The sequence below is a fragment of the Schistosoma haematobium genome, chromosome 2, assembly GCF_000699445.3.
Source record: "Schistosoma haematobium chromosome 2, whole genome shotgun sequence".
Lineage (NCBI taxonomy): Eukaryota > Metazoa > Platyhelminthes > Trematoda > Strigeidida > Schistosomatidae > Schistosoma > Schistosoma haematobium.
Genome location: NC_067197.1, coordinates 41,887,022 through 41,903,520, shown reverse-complemented (window position 1 = coordinate 41,903,520; position 16,499 = coordinate 41,887,022). Strand labels below are relative to the sequence as shown.

The 16,499-nt window shown below is 38.9% G+C and overlaps 1 protein-coding gene across 1 annotated transcript; it reads right to left on the bottom strand.

Moving 5' to 3' along the window:
* Window positions 1–502: 502 nt before the first annotated feature.
* CWC25 (RNA-splicing factor) lies at window positions 503–8,160 on the bottom strand. Its single transcript, XM_012943449.3, has 7 exons — window positions 7,971–8,160; window positions 6,088–6,167; window positions 1,644–1,690; window positions 1,487–1,596; window positions 1,364–1,445; window positions 1,247–1,316; window positions 503–1,206 (listed from the first exon to the last, which is right to left on the bottom strand). Exons 2-7 carry the CDS (start codon window positions 6,103–6,105, stop codon window positions 562–564), a joined length of 972 nt encoding a protein of 323 aa, XP_012798903.2. The 5' UTR covers window positions 6,106–6,167; window positions 7,971–8,160; the 3' UTR covers window positions 503–561.
* Window positions 8,161–16,499: the final 8,339 nt, after the last annotated feature.

Genomic DNA, 16,499 nt, shown 5'->3' with positions numbered 1-16,499 from the left:
TTCAGAATTCACGATGAATTCAATTTAGTATTGCACTCAAAGCCCTGGTACGGCTGAGGGTGTGGAGAGTTCTCTCACCTCGAAAAGCTCTTACATAGCCATGCGTACATAAAAATTCCTTCTCGCGGCGGGGTTTGAAAGGACAAGCAAGTGCCCGGTGCTTTAACCAAGTAAGTGGATGTGGACGATTCACCTAGTGAGGTTGGAAAACCGTGATTCCAAACCACGGCTCCAGGATCCTACAAGGACAAATAGAGATTGCTTATGTGTTTAACTAAAATAAATAATTTGGCATTAAGACACCCTGGAAGATGTAGAACTCGATATCAGTTCAGTCAGTTAATAATAAACTTACTGAAAGACACGTAAACTAGGAGGTAGATCTGAATCTAATTTGTCCGTAACAAATTAACCAGGAGGAATGAACGTTAATCACATGACCGCGTAAGAGGTTTAAGTTGGGTACTAAAGTCAAACTCATTATCAGAACAACAAATTACATTTATGCAATTTATCAAAGAAACATTTTTTATGTACAATATAATGAGAAAATTAAAAGACCTAACGTTTGATAAAATTATCATGAAGCTCCCCTTTCTGACGATTACTAGCCTTACGATGAATACCTTCTTCTAAAGTAGTCCTGTCAACGTGTTGGTTTTTTAAATGACTAATAAATGATGGTCCATGAGAAAATTTCGAGGCTAATTCCCTTTCCTCTTCATTCTTTTTTATCTTATAGTGAGTAGTGGAACGATGTAAACGTTCTTTTTCATGTTCTTTTGCATCAGAAATCATCTGGGCTCGCTTAGCTTCGATTTCTTCTTTGGATAACTTTCGTCGATTCGATGATGATTTGTGATAGTTAGATCTTTCTGAACAGGATGAAATTGATTGATTACGTTCTGAATGATGTTTTCTGTTCACATTTGAACACTTTTGGTCTGAAAGTGCATGTTCCTGATCACAAGAATTTGAAAGTTGTTTTTTAACAGTACTAGATGATTCTTTACTACATTTATCCATAGATTTCTGTGAGCTATCCTCTTTCAGTTCATTGGATTGATGAATAATTTCAATGAACTTATTCAGTAATTCATCATCTGAACTACCTCCCTCTGATTCATCTGAACTTTTATGCAGACGTTTTTGTTTTAAATGTTTTTTGCTTTTACGTTTTTCTTTACGCAATTTTTGCTCTGTTAGCTATAAAAAAAATATTATCAAATGATTGGATAGACCTTACAAGTCTTCGAAGTTTCCTAACTTTAGCTGTATTCTGGAGCAGTTCTATTCGTTTTTCCGCTTCTCTTTGCCTATTAAGTAAATGAGTAAAATACCTCAATATGATTTAAATAATCACTTCATAATTGTCAGGGGATCTTCACGAAATTTGGCTTCCATATCAAATCTAGCAAGTCGTTGAGCAGGTGATTCGTCATATTCTAAATTTTTTTTTTTTTTAAACTCGATTTTTTTCTTTTACCTTTACCAATTTCCTGAATTTGGTTTAAGCTTTGAACTTGTTTTCCCAACAAAAATGCTTCAGGATCATCTTTCGGTTTCTCATACATCCATGAATTCTCATTTGTACTCCTAATAATGGGGAAAAGTAAATTTTATTTAGATGTTTAAAAGTTTACTTTTTCTCTGCTAAAAGAGCAGCGATTTTCATACGTTCTTCAGGAACCTAAAACAATATTGGAAACAAAATAGATTATATCGCTAAAATAACTTATAGTAAAATAATACAATCAGAAGAGTAGGCGTAATTTAACGAGCAACCCCAAGATTATATTTATCATTAATTATTATGCACTGAAAAGTTCAAGTTTGCATAAGCCAACCGAGCTTACAGAATCCGTATTGAGATTTCGTTAGATGACAACCCACAAGAGCTGACGAGACTTCTGAAATAAGTGAAGCAGTCCATGCACTCAAATATTTCGCTACATATCATTTTAGTCACTGACATAGATCAGTCCTAAAGTAACACTTTGCATTGTCCCTTAAGGAAATCAAAAGTCAACCTTATGAAACAAGATTTTTACCCGTGTATTTTAAATGGATAGCCTCCAAGTATCCTGATACGGTTGAAGGTGGGGAGATCCAGCTCGCCTTCTTGAGATGCCTTCATATTGCCACACGTATATAGCCACTGCTGAGAAATCCTACTCACTGCCTTCTCGCGGCATTACTGTTGTATACGAAATTGAGAAGACGAAAATAGAAGGTCCGGTGCTTACACCTGGTCAGTGACTACGCAAGGTTCATCTGGTGGGGTTGCAAAACCCTAATTTCAAGCCAATGGTGTACATGGGCTCCAGGATCCTGAGGGAAAAATGGCTCGTGAACCCATTCTTGGCCACCGTTTATGATGGGACCGCATCTCTTAACGTCGTTTTACTGCCTTGTGGATTTTTCGTGCTTTGTTGATTTGACACCAACTTGATTGAATGATGATGTTAACAAGATAAAAATGCCGCCAACTCTCGTATACAATTATCGATTTAGTTTGCGTTAGAGAACAACGGAATAAAATAAGTTAAACACGAGAATTTTGGATACGTATACTTCACACACCTATTGACCCCGAGCAAATGTCACTCAATATTTACAGCCAGATAAATTAAGCCAAAGATGTGATACATATACATATGTTCATATAGAGATAGTCAAGGTTAATAAGCGAATAATTGACAAGGTCAAAATGTGACTCAAGAATAAATAACGTGGTCTGTCCGGAAGCTAGCGTTCCCATGTGGGCTTGACATAGTGCTAGATACTACAGATTAGACCTCTGAGTCAAAGGTTTATTATTTTTTTATTTGAACACATAGATATTGGTAAAAGTAGGCACCAAATACATATGCGCCACACAAATCTCACTTGATTTGTTTGAGGGCTGTGATACTGCCCGGGTGCCCAAACCGAAGCAGATGGTTTTTTCAGGCCACACTCGGAGCATTCGACCTGAAGGTCTGATCCACAAGGCAGTGGAGCATTGTAAGGAGATGCAGTCCCATAATAGCCGGTGACCAATGATTGGTACATACGCCATTTGTTCCTTCAGGATACTGGAGCCCATGTGCACCGTTCGTTTGGAATCAGGGTTTTCCAACTCCCCTAGGTGAATTCTCTGTGTCCACCAACCCGGTTAAAGCGCCGGACATTCGCTTTAGGTCCTCTCATTTTCGTAAACAACACCCCGGCCACGAGGAGTCAGCGAGTAGGACTTCCTTGGTAGAGGCTATATACTCGTGGCCATGTGAGAGGATTTTGGGAGGGTGAGCGGACTCTCTCCACTCTCGGACGTGCCAGGGCATTTGGGGGCCTGGGTCAAAGGCTAGGGGGTCGAGCCCTTAAAATCCACCTGTTTAGGTTTGAGAAGCTGGAGGGTATCCCAGCTCACAAGCAAATTGAGTGGTAACTACGTTGTGTGGGGCATATATATTTTGTTGCGTTTTTGTACCGATATTTATGTGTTTAAATAAGTAAATAAATTCAAGTGGATAAGTGAATCGCCTAGTTAAAGATCAATCCCTGAGGGATTAGACAGAGATACTATCTCATGAGAAAGTTAACTAGAAATGCGAAAGTAAGTAGCCCCGACGAACACCATTTGAAGTTGATGGTTCGTCACAACCATTGACTCGACCAAAAGTGTTCGAATAGAAAATTATATCAAGGTTCATGTACCTCTTTGAAACTTCTTTCTATGATTAACACTGCTATGTGAGGTTTTCATTAACGGAACCGAACGCTGTTCTCATGTCATGAAATGCCACTACTATGAGACGATAATGGGTGTGGGAATGCTCTAGAACCTGACAAAGGGTTGGTATCTGATCAATACATTCAAGTTAATTCTACTGGTCGCCATGTCGGACGATGTCTCTCCTTATGCTTAAAATTGATACTTTTTAGGAATAAACGGTTGTCTGGACAGATGCTCGTCGTCATCTGTTCGTTGGGCTGGGACACAGTAAGGTCCATCTAAATGTCTTCTATTTCACTTGAAACTACCTACTTGGGTGATAAAACCACTGCTACAATTCAGTCAGTCAGTCAGTCAGTCAGCTGCAACGTAGGACCAGGCACATATGTGCATCGGTCCAGGTTGCCATACCGCATCAGCACAACAAGATGAACACCGGATTCATAGCAGTGGTTAGGTCAAAGGTAGTGATATGTACGAGAAAGATTGCATATAGAGATATAGTACAAGAAGAAAGAATTGGTTCGTAGAAAGAAAGATATGAAGCGATTTTAATCTCTTAGTTTAAGGGAAGACAGGGAGTGTATACACCGACGCCATTATGATCGATTCTGAGCCATGTCACCAAGAGTCTCCAACCATTGGTTACGATAGTCACGCGGACCCCAACCAAGTAGTCTGCATCTACCGACATGGCTCAGACTAGAAGTTAGTGACTTCAAGCACTGATGCCACGTTTTGGTTTGGCCGCCCCTAACTTTCTTCCAACCATTTCCAATATAGGATAGCATTGCACGTCGTGGTAATCGGTGTTCAGGCATACGTAACACGTGGCCCAACCATCTCAGTCGATGAAGATTTATAACCTCATCAACTGATTTGCCATCATTCCCTAATACCCTGCGTCTAACCTCACTATTACTTACCCGGTGATCCCAGAAGACGTCAGCAATATTTCTAAGGCATCTGTGGTCAAATACTAATAGCTTACGAGTGTCTTCTACTCTTAATGGCCATGTTTCGCTGCCGTAAATTAAAACAGAACGGACTGCCGCGCAGTATACTCGTCCGACCGTTGTTGCTACCTTGACGTGGTGGTCGGGCTTGCCTATCGTGATGAACCAACCGAGCTATACTGGCTGGAACAACCGTTCCTCAAGGTCCTACCATGTCAGACAGGTCGGTTGAAGAGCGTTAAGACTAAAAGCAACAAACCCAAGGTCCGAAGGCGAAGTCGTACTGCTGACTGTACAGAGGTGTGACAGCAGTGTGTTTCCTTCAGACAACCAGCATGACAGCGATGCTGCCTTCCCACAAGGAGGGGTGGGGTTAGAAAAGGTCGACCCTAAAAATGCACACCTCACCTTACCTCACGGATTTCCGTCTCCGGCGGTAAGGCCCTTTGAAGAACGTAGCTAGCACGTCAAGAACCTCCCACGAAAAGGCCGTGCGCGACCGGCCTCAAGCAGTTGTCCCTTGGGCACTGCGGTCACGCTCTCAAGTCACTGAGACCGCCTCTAATCCAATTTCCTTTTCAGATACCTTTAGAAGAACCCTTCCACGATGTGGGCAACCGGGAAGTGATAACCGCCCTCATACCTCTAACAGCACTCAAGACCACTGTATTCATAATAAACCTCCGTCTTCGATTCCTATTATTCCTCCTACATCGACTTTCAACAACTGCTACAATTACGTCTAAGTGTTTGACTTCTTGTAGAAGAGACAGTCCTTTTTTAAAACTAATCCTTCAATTGATCCGAACTGCGATCATTGGTAACGTAGGCAGAGAGGATGAAGAGACATTGGTGTGTAATTAATCCACCGAGTTCCTATTATCCTTTTAGTCAGAAAGTGCATGAGCTGCAATCTACCGAAATTTAGTTTACAAGAACCTGCCCTGTTCAAAACTTTAAAGCCCAAGATGTACTTCAGAGTGTGGTACTAGCATACTAAGAGTAACACTGAGGAATTGAATTGCTAGCGTTGGCAGGACAAAGCTGGAACTGTAGGAGAAGACTTTATGGTAGGATTAAAAGAAATGTCGAATTAGATGAGTACTTTATTTAGGGTTTCCCAAAGGCTACCCTCATCCAAGAATGACTACGAATCCGCAAGCCCTAGTACATGACTAGTAGGATGATTGAGCGAAAATTTAAAATTTTCAGTTCTGCGCTCTATGTGATATTTAGGAAGCACACTATTAATTCACACGGTGTTTTGGAAAAATGGCTACTTTTTACTCATCCGGTTATATGATGACTGTTTCGATTTCAAGAAATTAATAACCAACTGAAATATTATCATATTCTCAAGATTAATGGTTTCAAAAACTCACCGTACGTAACCTCAAAAATTAAATGACTTACAAGATCCTTCAAATTCATATTGCAAGTGAATCGAAATGTCTCTCTCTATCCGAAACAGTAGCAGGATTAGGATAAAAAAACTAAAAAAGATAAGAATGAATAAAATATGACTAAAATATATATACCTAAGAAGAATCTTTTGTAAAAATAAATAAGGCGAACAACCCGAAAGCAAATAAACTTATGTGCAAATTAACAACTTTCATAACGACCTGAAAATGGCCCAATCACAGGAAGTTTCATTAACGTGTGATATGCGTTTAGAATGGTCTTTCTCATGGAAGCTAGTAGAAGGTCAAACATATGTCGAAAAGAAGTTATGAAATGGGAAGGTTGCGCTACCAGTTACATCGTGATATGAAGTGGAAAATAAGAACCATGACTTATCTATCTCCCTAACCTGCCACACACAATAGTGATACGACAAAGGAAAACAAAAGGTACAAAAGAATGTCAAGCGCATTATGATGATAACGAACTATAACATAGATGGAAGTGAATTAGAAGAGAGGAAAAGCATAGGATTTTAAAATGCAGATGGTATATTTAAGTGTCTAGCACTGTTTTTTTAATTTTTTTCAGATTTCGTGAACTTATTTCCAACCTTATCGAGGAGAAAGAATTTGCGTAGATGATGAAAACCAACTGCCAGAGTTTATGGGTTTGCAAAGCAGCATGTCCGCCCTTAATCTATTCCAGACATGTCTGCATACGAGCTAACATAACATATAGAAGTCGTGTGTGTGTGTACAGGCACGTAACATATCTCAACTAATTCAAACAATGATGGCTTAAGATCGAGTTGGCCACTACCTTGACTAATCAACTACAGAGACAAGGCCAAAAGGATGTGCATTTGTAAATACTTGTTTGTATGCTATGTCCAGTAATTATATTTTGTCATAGGACATAACATTGTAATTTTCTGAGACATCCATGACATTCAATACGGATAAATATGTGTCACACGTGACAGATGATGTAATTTGGCAAGATCAACACTTTGTTCACTCAACAAACGAATGGCCCCAAAATTAGTTGTGGTGGGATTCAACGTATTTAAAATCTCACAGAAAAATCGTCACTATTTTATTATACTTCTCTTCTCAAGATTCTCTCATGCATACTACTTTGCACACAGATGGACGAGACGCGTAATGCTGCAAATCCATTAGTTACAGCAAAAAGACAAAACCCAAAGGAATTTATTCCATACATAGATAAGTTTCGATCGACTACACGACATAATGGACCGGCTTATAAGCCGGTCCTATAGGATCTTGATTTGTTTCAACAGTAAGGAATTGTATATCAGTTTTGATGGGCTGATAGCAAACAATACCAAGGTGTTAAACATTAGAATATAGGTAATAATCAGAACGTAAACCAAAGTGAACTATTTGAATAGTTGGTTAATATTAATTAGCGACTCACTAATACAGCTGGAAGTTAAAAGGAAACAACCTCTAGAACTTGAAATAAGCGTGATGATTGGACAAATATAGAACTATGGTTAGGCTAGGTTCGAACTAATAAAACATGTTAAGATTGAAGTATTTCTCAACGTTGAGAAACGAGTACAACTAAATTCAAACTCGTGTAAGAAGTTACCCTGAAAACACCGCTTTTTGATTGATCAGGAACGACAACGTTCCCACTCCCGTACATATATATCTACACATTCAGTAGACTATAGTCTAGTGTATACAGTTGATCACAATGTATATTGATATACATATATGTCTGATAAAAAGCTTGAATATCAAGGGAAGAAACTTCACAAGAATTTTTTAGAAATGCGAATCAGTAGTACTTTGTAAGAAACTGTTATTTAAACTCCTGTCTACCTTGTGGAATGTTACGCAACTAGGGTAAGAACTCACAGTAGCGCAGGCTTCAAACTTCCTGAGGCCTTTTGGGAAGCATATTGGGTCGTATGTGGTGTTATCTTCAAAGTGCTGGAATGAAACTGAGACGATTTCGGTTTCTAATAACTTTTAATCAAACGATTTTATTTATGGCGAACTGGAAATTACTCTCAGACCAAGGCCCACAGTTTCGTTCTTATTCTCCCAGAGTAGTACGGATTATTTTCTCTTAGGATTACGAAAATGTGGTGTTTGAACGAACTAATAATATCTTTGTACTTGTTGAATGCTCGATTTCGAATTCCAATTACAATACATTCGTTTGTGCTTGTGTCTCACTTCTTAATTCAATTGCCTTAATTCTCGGATTCCTAGTTCATAATACAATTCAAATAATTCAAAACATTATATTGGCGTCGCGATGGAGCCTGTATTCGAAAAGTTAGATATTCATTCAACTTCGGAAGCTTTTGAAGATTACTTTGAAAGGTCCGAACTCTGGGCTATGACCAAGAAAGATGATGAGGATTTTAATATTGTGGCACACTTCCTCACACTCATTGGAAAAGAAGCATACAGCTTTTAAGAATTCCAACTGTGCCGGAAAAGCTCATTTCGCTTCCTTATACAACTCTCAAGGAACTGCTGCTAGACTATGTTAATTATACAAATTTCGAACGCGGTAAAGGAGGAAGATCTCGTAAAATGATTCATGAGGATATAAAAACACCACTACATTACTACGTCATCCCAACCCAGTGCATACTCAAGGTTATGCAGACAATTTATTGAGTTTGGATGCAGTTCACGAGGATGGGGACAAGTTTGGTCAGTGTTTGTCCTGTTGCAAGTTCCACTCTTCTAATTCATGTCAATTTCGTAATTCTAAGTGCTTCAAATGTCGTGATATTGGAAAAGTTCAGTCGGTTTGTAATGCTAATGTTCATCTTACTGCAACTAATATTAAGTCCTGTAATTCTGATTCTACTGAGTCTAGTATTCATGATGATCATTTATCTTTATCAACGATTTCAAAAGACAGTGCAGAGTCATATTGCAGTTCAGAGTTAAATGAAATCCAGAATTCCTGTGAGACAACAGTTCCTAATCAACCGATTTATCAGAATTCTCATGCTATTGTACCAGGTATGACTTTTCCTAATGATTCACATATTTCTAATGAAATTACTTGCAATTCTGAGAAAAATATGTTAAATGTACCTAGTCATGATCGAAAACCTGATGTGGTTTGGATAGATGCTGATTTTTCTAACGATCCTACGCTCTGCAACGACAGTCCTAATGAATTTCATAAGAATATTTCAGAAGAATCAAATCCTGATGTCATATCATATATTACCTATCCTCATAATGCATTTGATCCTTATGAAAAACCTGCTCAATGCGGAGCATGAGTACTAAGTGACCTCGAGTTTGATTACATTTCGGATGATTTCATATCAACTGCTGTTTACCCTTATCACAAAAACAGTTCTAGTGTTTACTCTAAACAATGTGAGAAATATGTTTTAAATGAAGCCACATTATTCATAACTTGGGGATATAAAAATCCAACATTATTTCGCGGGGGAGGATAGTGTTGAAAAATCTATGGTTCAAATTCTAGATATTAATGATGTAGGATACAAAATACGGTTTGGATGTTGAAGAATAGCCTACCGGGGACTTTAGACACGCGCCCTTTCCCGTCGAAATCAGAACAAGTAATCGGGTAACTAGCAGTTCTATAATTCATAATAAATTTAATTTAAAAGATTACCTAAACAAATATTATCACCCGGTTATTCAACCAATGATTGTTCAATCAATTAAATCTAAATTACAATAAATAAAGAAGTTGATAGAAGATGAGGAAAAATTACCAATCACAACAAATGAACGTTATTCTATCCTGACTGGATAGATCACACACAACAGGAGGAACAAATCAATATGGCTACCGCCAAGAACAAGTGTCAAGTAAAACAACACAGATGCAGTTCAGGAAGAAGCACAATCTTAGTGAATGCGTAATAAAAACAAAAACTATAACAAAAATACAAATATTAACAATTCAAATGTAATCAAAATACAACAATGTACAACTAATGTGATCAATAGGAATAAAGTACAAGTATATACATGGAGGGATTTTCACCAACATACAAGACCTTCAAAATGGATCTTACACCGGCCCCCAAAATCCCTCCATATCACACAAGCTACCTTGATGCCTACGGTCATGGTTCATTATATAACATATCACACCATAGGAACGAGTAGGACTTACAACAGTACGCCTACTCGACCTAACTACATTAATAACAACAAAGACTAATCCAAAGCTTCAAGGAGACCTGCTTCACCTGTTCTCTGGTGATCAACAATAACAGTCGTGATATAGGCCTAATCACTCTTCCCCAAACTCCACCCATGCTGTTGGATGAGGGCCTCGCTGACAATTCAATGTTTATCTTCTGATTCGACTGCTGCACAAACTTGCTTAACTCAGAAACTGTCCCCACGAAGCTTGACGCACTGACACTGTAAATCTCTGGAGGTTTCCTTCTTCTTCCAATAAAACGTAATAGAGCCATTATAAATGAATCAGTAATCAAATTACACATCATTTCAATATGTACTGCCCATGTTTGCAAACAAGTAAACACATATCCATACCCTTTTTCTAATGATCTTCCTATGTGTCCTTGTTCTTTATGACAATGTCTGATTATCATTTCCGTCACTAAGTGTCGACTGGGTAAAATTACTGGATGTTTAAAAGCATTTGGGAAATCTGAGTATCTTAGTCGACCTCCAACGCAGAGTAACCCATCAAGCATTATCAACGATAAACCTTTCAGATCATCATGACTTACTACTTTACTGCTGTTTTTAAATTCACTAAGTAATTCTCCATACACTTCTCTCTGAACCATCAATAAAATCTTACGCTTGGCAATCTCAAGCTCTTTGACCTTTAAACATCCTAGATGAACGGATCCTTCACAACTCGGTAAACGAAGTACCATCAGGAATTCGATGAACCTTCTAAACCAGGTTACAGCTCTGACTAATTTCATCCACTCGGAATAATAAGAGAGAACAGGTGTCTTGTTGTACTTTATACTACTCAAGTTAACCACAGCAGTTTTTCTAAACTCAATATCGTCAAGAGTAGGTTCCGTACAGTCAGTGATTGTTATATAAAATTCGCCATGCAATAAAATAGGACATTTGAACCAGGATTCAAGATCGGTCATTTTTTGTATACTTCCTCTACATAATAATTCACTTATATGCTTAACGAAACTCTTTGCTTGATCACAAGTGGGAATGGATATCAAGCAATCATCAACATAGAAATTATTCTTGACATCATCTACAACATAACCATCAGAGAATATTTGGGCCGTCTTATTCAGGGCAAGGTTCGCACGAAAGGGCGATGATGTGACACCAAATGCATGAGTTGTCATTTGAAACTCAGACGGTTCTCTCGATATGTCCCCTCCTGCCACCACAGAAATCTTGAAGCTCCTCGATCAGACTCAGGGACATTCACTTGCATGAACATTTCTTCAACATTTGCAGGGATTGCAACTGCCTCCTTGCGAAAACTTAATAATATACACCTTAACTCAGAGGTGGTATCGGGTTCTTGATAAATCACATCATTTGGGAAACCCCTGCAAACTGGGCGGCACAATCAAGGACCACTCTAAGATCTGGTTTTTTCATGTTTAATACTGCACGATGAGGTAAATACCATCGAGGGCGATAATAAGACTGCAGATATATTTCAAAGACCCTCTCCGCATAAGTCTTAGTAAAATCACTTTCAGTACTTTTGATATACCTGATATGCGGACTGACATCCTTCGACAACATACCCTTCAAACTTTGTAATCTACGGTTTGCTACTTCATAATTATCCACTTTCATATCTGGATTCTTTTTCCACGGTAAAGAAACTACAAAATGACCGTTGTCGAAGCGCGTGCCACCTTCCACAATCTTTATAGCCACCTTGTCGTCTACTGATAATGATTTATCACTTGAATAAGCATCTGAAAACTCTACGTCATAAGGCTTACGTATTTCGTTCTCTAATGTCTGTATCTTACTGATATGATTAACAACTCTTTTCCTATATTCCGGGCATGATGGCTTATCATTTACGACGTTGCTTGTCGAGTCAGTGTGCAGCAGAGCGTGATGTCTCCTCTCGCAACTGTCAACCTTACAGAGCCTTGTCATCTTACATTCATTAACCTTATGTCCTTGTCTAAGACAGACAAAACAGATACCCTTGCTTTTAGCGTGAGACCATCGGTCTTGAACTGTAAGCGCTAAGAACTGTGGACATTTATCAATGGCATGGTCGTACGAACACATACTGCATTTAGTTTTCATTGTCGAACTATTCCCTTGCTCTGATTGCACGTGACAGTTCGTCTTTACGTTATGTCCTTTTCTAGAACGGTTTGCTAACCGTCCAAATCTACTACAAGCCACTCGCACGCGATGCGATAAACTGAGTGAGCTCGTCGAATGTCGGTTCCCTGTTATCTTCAGTCAATTTATCCACCCAGTCCGCCCACTGGGCTTGCATAGGTTGAGGCAAGAGTCTCACTATTCTTTCCAAGGTAACTAAGGAATTTAGATCAGAAGTATAATTCATCTGTTCCAAGACCATGGCACAGTTTTCCATTTTAATAGCCAAATTTGATAGTTGGTCCCCATCAATATACTCAAAATTCACAGCACTGAATAAGTCCTCTAGTGTTCCTCGAGCAGTTACGTGAGACTGTCCGAAAAACGTTCTAAAATCTCCCTTGCTCTTTTATAGCCAGAGGATGCCTCCATCATGACGCAACCTTCAACAGCTGTTTTAGCCTTGCCCTTACAATAGTGTATCAAATAGAGCAAGCGCTGGCTATCATCCGTGACTCTTGATGCTACATACGTCTCAAATTGCCTTATAAATTTCCAATAACCTCTTGGCTCTCCATCGAAATAACTCAGTTCAACCTTTGGTAGCTCTGGGCCAACAACATGGACTATAGGCGACATGCTCTTTCCTAGTAATTCAGGCCTTTGCTCCTCCTTTAAACTAAGATTTTTACATCATCTGACATCGAATTAAGGCTAGAATCACTGCCATGATAATTAACCCTATTTAGGTCTGAACCATGACCCTTAAGGACGTCAAAAGGCACTTGCTTGACAATAGGGGATTCTTCGTTAACATCGACGAACTTTGAGCTTCATTTCCTTCGACGATTAACTGGCATTATAAGCGAAATGACCAATTATTTCCAGAAAATCCGCGAACGATTACCAAAGGATTTCGGCCAAGTAATATTTGTTTAGAACTGTAGGATCCAAACTACGGTTTGGATGTTGAAGAATAGCCTACCGGGGACTTTAGACACGCGCCCTTTCCCGTCGAAATCAGAACAAGTAATCGGGTAACTAGCGGTTCTATAATTCATAATAAATTTAATTTAAATGATTACCTAAACAAATATTATCACCCGGTTATTCAACCAATGATTGTTCAATCAATTAAATCTAAATTACAATAAATAAAGAAGTTGATAGAAGATGAGGAAAAATTACCAATCACAACAAATGAACGTTATTCTATCCTGACTGGATAGATCACACACAACAGGAGGAACAAATCAATATGGCTACCGCCAAGAACAAGTGTCAAGTAAAACAACACAGATGCAGTTCAGGAAGAAACACAAACTTAGTGAATGCGTAATAAAAACAAAAACTATAACAAAAATACAAATATTAACAATTCAAATGTAATCAAAATACAACAATGTACAACTAATGTGATCAATAGGAATAAAGTACAAGTATATACATGGAGGGATTTTCACCAACACACAAGACCTTCAAAATGGATCTTACACCGGCCCCCAAAATCCCTCCATACCACACAAGCTACCTTGATGCCTACGGTCATGGTTCATTATATAACATATCACACCATAGGAACGAGTAGGACTTACAACAGTACGCCTACTCGACCTAACTACATTAATAACAACAAAGACTAATCCAAAGCTTCAAGGAGACCTGCTTCACCTGTTCTCTGGTGATCAACAATAACAGTCGTGATATAGACCTAATCACTCTTCCCCAAACTCCACCCATGCTGTTGGATGAGGGCCTCGCTGACAATTCAATGTTTATCTTCTGATTCGACTGCTGCACAAACTTGCTTAACTCAGAAACTGTCCCCACGAAGCTTGACGCACTGACACTGTAAATCTCTGGAGGTTTCCTTCTTCTTCCAATAAAACGTAATAGAGCCATTAAAAATGAATCAGTAATCAAACTACACATCATTTCAATATGTACTGCCCATGTTTGCAAACAAGTAAACACATATCCATACCCTTTTTCTAATGATCTTCCTATGTGTCCTTGTTCTTTATGACAATGTCTAATTATCATTTCCGTCACTAAGTGTCGACTGGGTAAAATTACTGGATGTTTAAAAGCATTTGGGAAATCTGAGTATCTTAGTCGACCTCCAACGCAGAGTAACCCATCAAGCATTATCAACGATAAACCTTTCAGATCATCATGACTTACTACTTTACTGCTGTTTTTAAATTCACTAAGTAATTCTCCATACACTTCTCTCTGAACCATCAATAAAATCTTACGCTTGGCAATCTCAAGCTCTTTGACCTTTAAACATCCTAGATGAACGGATCCTTCACAACTCGGTAAACGAAGTACCATCAGGAATTCGATGAACCTTCTAAACCAGGTTACAGCTCTGACTAATTTCAACCACTCGGAATAATAAGAGAGAACAGGTGTCTTGTTGTACTTTATACTACTCAAGTTAACCACAGCAGTTTTTCTAAACTCAATATCGTCAAGAGTAGGTTCCGTACAGTCAGTGATTGTTATATAAAATTCGCCATGCAATAAAATAGGACATTTGAACCAAGATTCAAGATCGGTCATTTTTGTATACTTCCTCTACATAATAATTCACTTATATGCTTAACGAAACTCTTTGCTTGATCACAAGTGGGAATGGATATCAAGCAATCATCAACATAGAAATTATTCTTGACATCATCTACAACATAACCATCAGAGAATATTTGGGCCGTCTTATTCAGGGCAAGGTTCGCACGAAAGGGCGATGATGTGGCACCAAATGCATGAGTTGTCATTTGAAACTCAGACGGTTCTCTCGACATGTCCCCTCCTGCCACCACAGAAATCTTGAAGCTCCTCGATCAGACTCAGGGACATTCACTTGCATGAACATTTCTTCAACATCTGCAGGGATTGCAACTGCCTCCTTGCGAAAACTTAATAATATACACCTTAACTCAGAGGTGGTATCGGGTTCTTGATAAATCATATCATTTGGGGAAACCCCTGCAAACTGGGCGGCACAATCAAGGACCACTCTAAGATCTGGTTTTTTCATGTTTAATACTGCACGATGAGGTAAATACCATCGAGGGCGATAATAAGACTGCAGATATATTTCAAAGACCCTCTCCGCATAAGTCTTAGTAAAATCACTTTCAGTACTTTTGATATACCTGATGTGCGGACTGACATCCTTCGACAACATACCCTTCAAACTTTGTAATCTACGGTTTGCTACTTCATAATTATCCACTTTCATATCTGGATTCTTTTCCACGGTATAGAAACTACAAAATGACCGTTGTCGAAGCGCGTGCCACCTTCCACAATCTTTATAGCCACCTTGTCGTCTACTGATAATGATTTATCACTTGAATAAGCATCTGAAAACTCTACGTCATAAGGCTTACGTATTTCGTTCTCTAATGTCTGTATCTTACTGATATGATTAACAACTCTTTTCCTATATTCCGGGCATGATGGCTTATCATTTACGACGTTGCTTGTCGAGTCAGTGTGCAGCAGAGCGTGATGTCTCCTCTCGCAACTGTCAACCTTACAGAGCCTTGTCATCTTACATTCATTAACCTTATGTCCTTGTCTAAGACAGACAAAACAGATACCCTTGCTTTTAGCGTGAGACCATCGGTCTTGAACTGTAAGCGCTAAGAACTGTGGACATTTATCAATGGCATGGTCGTACGAACACATACTGCATTTAGTTTTCATTGTCGAACTATTCCCTTGCTCTGATTGCACGTGACAGTTCGTCTTTACGTTATGTCCTTTTCTAGAACGGTTTGCTAACCGTCCAAATCTACTACAAGCCACTCTCGCACGCGATGCGATAAACTGAGTGAGCTCGTCGAATGTCGGTTCCCTGTTATCTTCAGTCAATTTATCCACCCAGTCCGCCCACTGGGCTTGCATAGGTTGAGGCAAGAGTCTCACTATTCTTTCCAAGGTAACTAAGGAATTTAGATCAGAAGTATAATTCATCTGTTCCAAGACCATGGCACAGTTTTCCATCTTAATAGCCAAATTTGATAGTTGGTCCCCGTCAATATACTCAAAATTCACAGCACTGAATAAGTCCTCTAGTGTTTCTCGAGCAAT

Excerpts from the sequence above, each read along its gene's own strand:
- CWC25 (XM_012943449.3), bottom strand. Across the intron at positions 1,597-1,643 it reads GCTCTTTTAGCAGAGAAAAA|GAGTACAAATGAGAATTCAT; the intron begins GTAAACTTTTAA and ends CCCCATTATTAG. Across the intron at positions 1,317-1,363 it reads GATCCCCTGACAATTATGAA|GCAAAGAGAAGCGGAAAAAC; the intron begins GTGATTATTTAA and ends TTTACTTAATAG.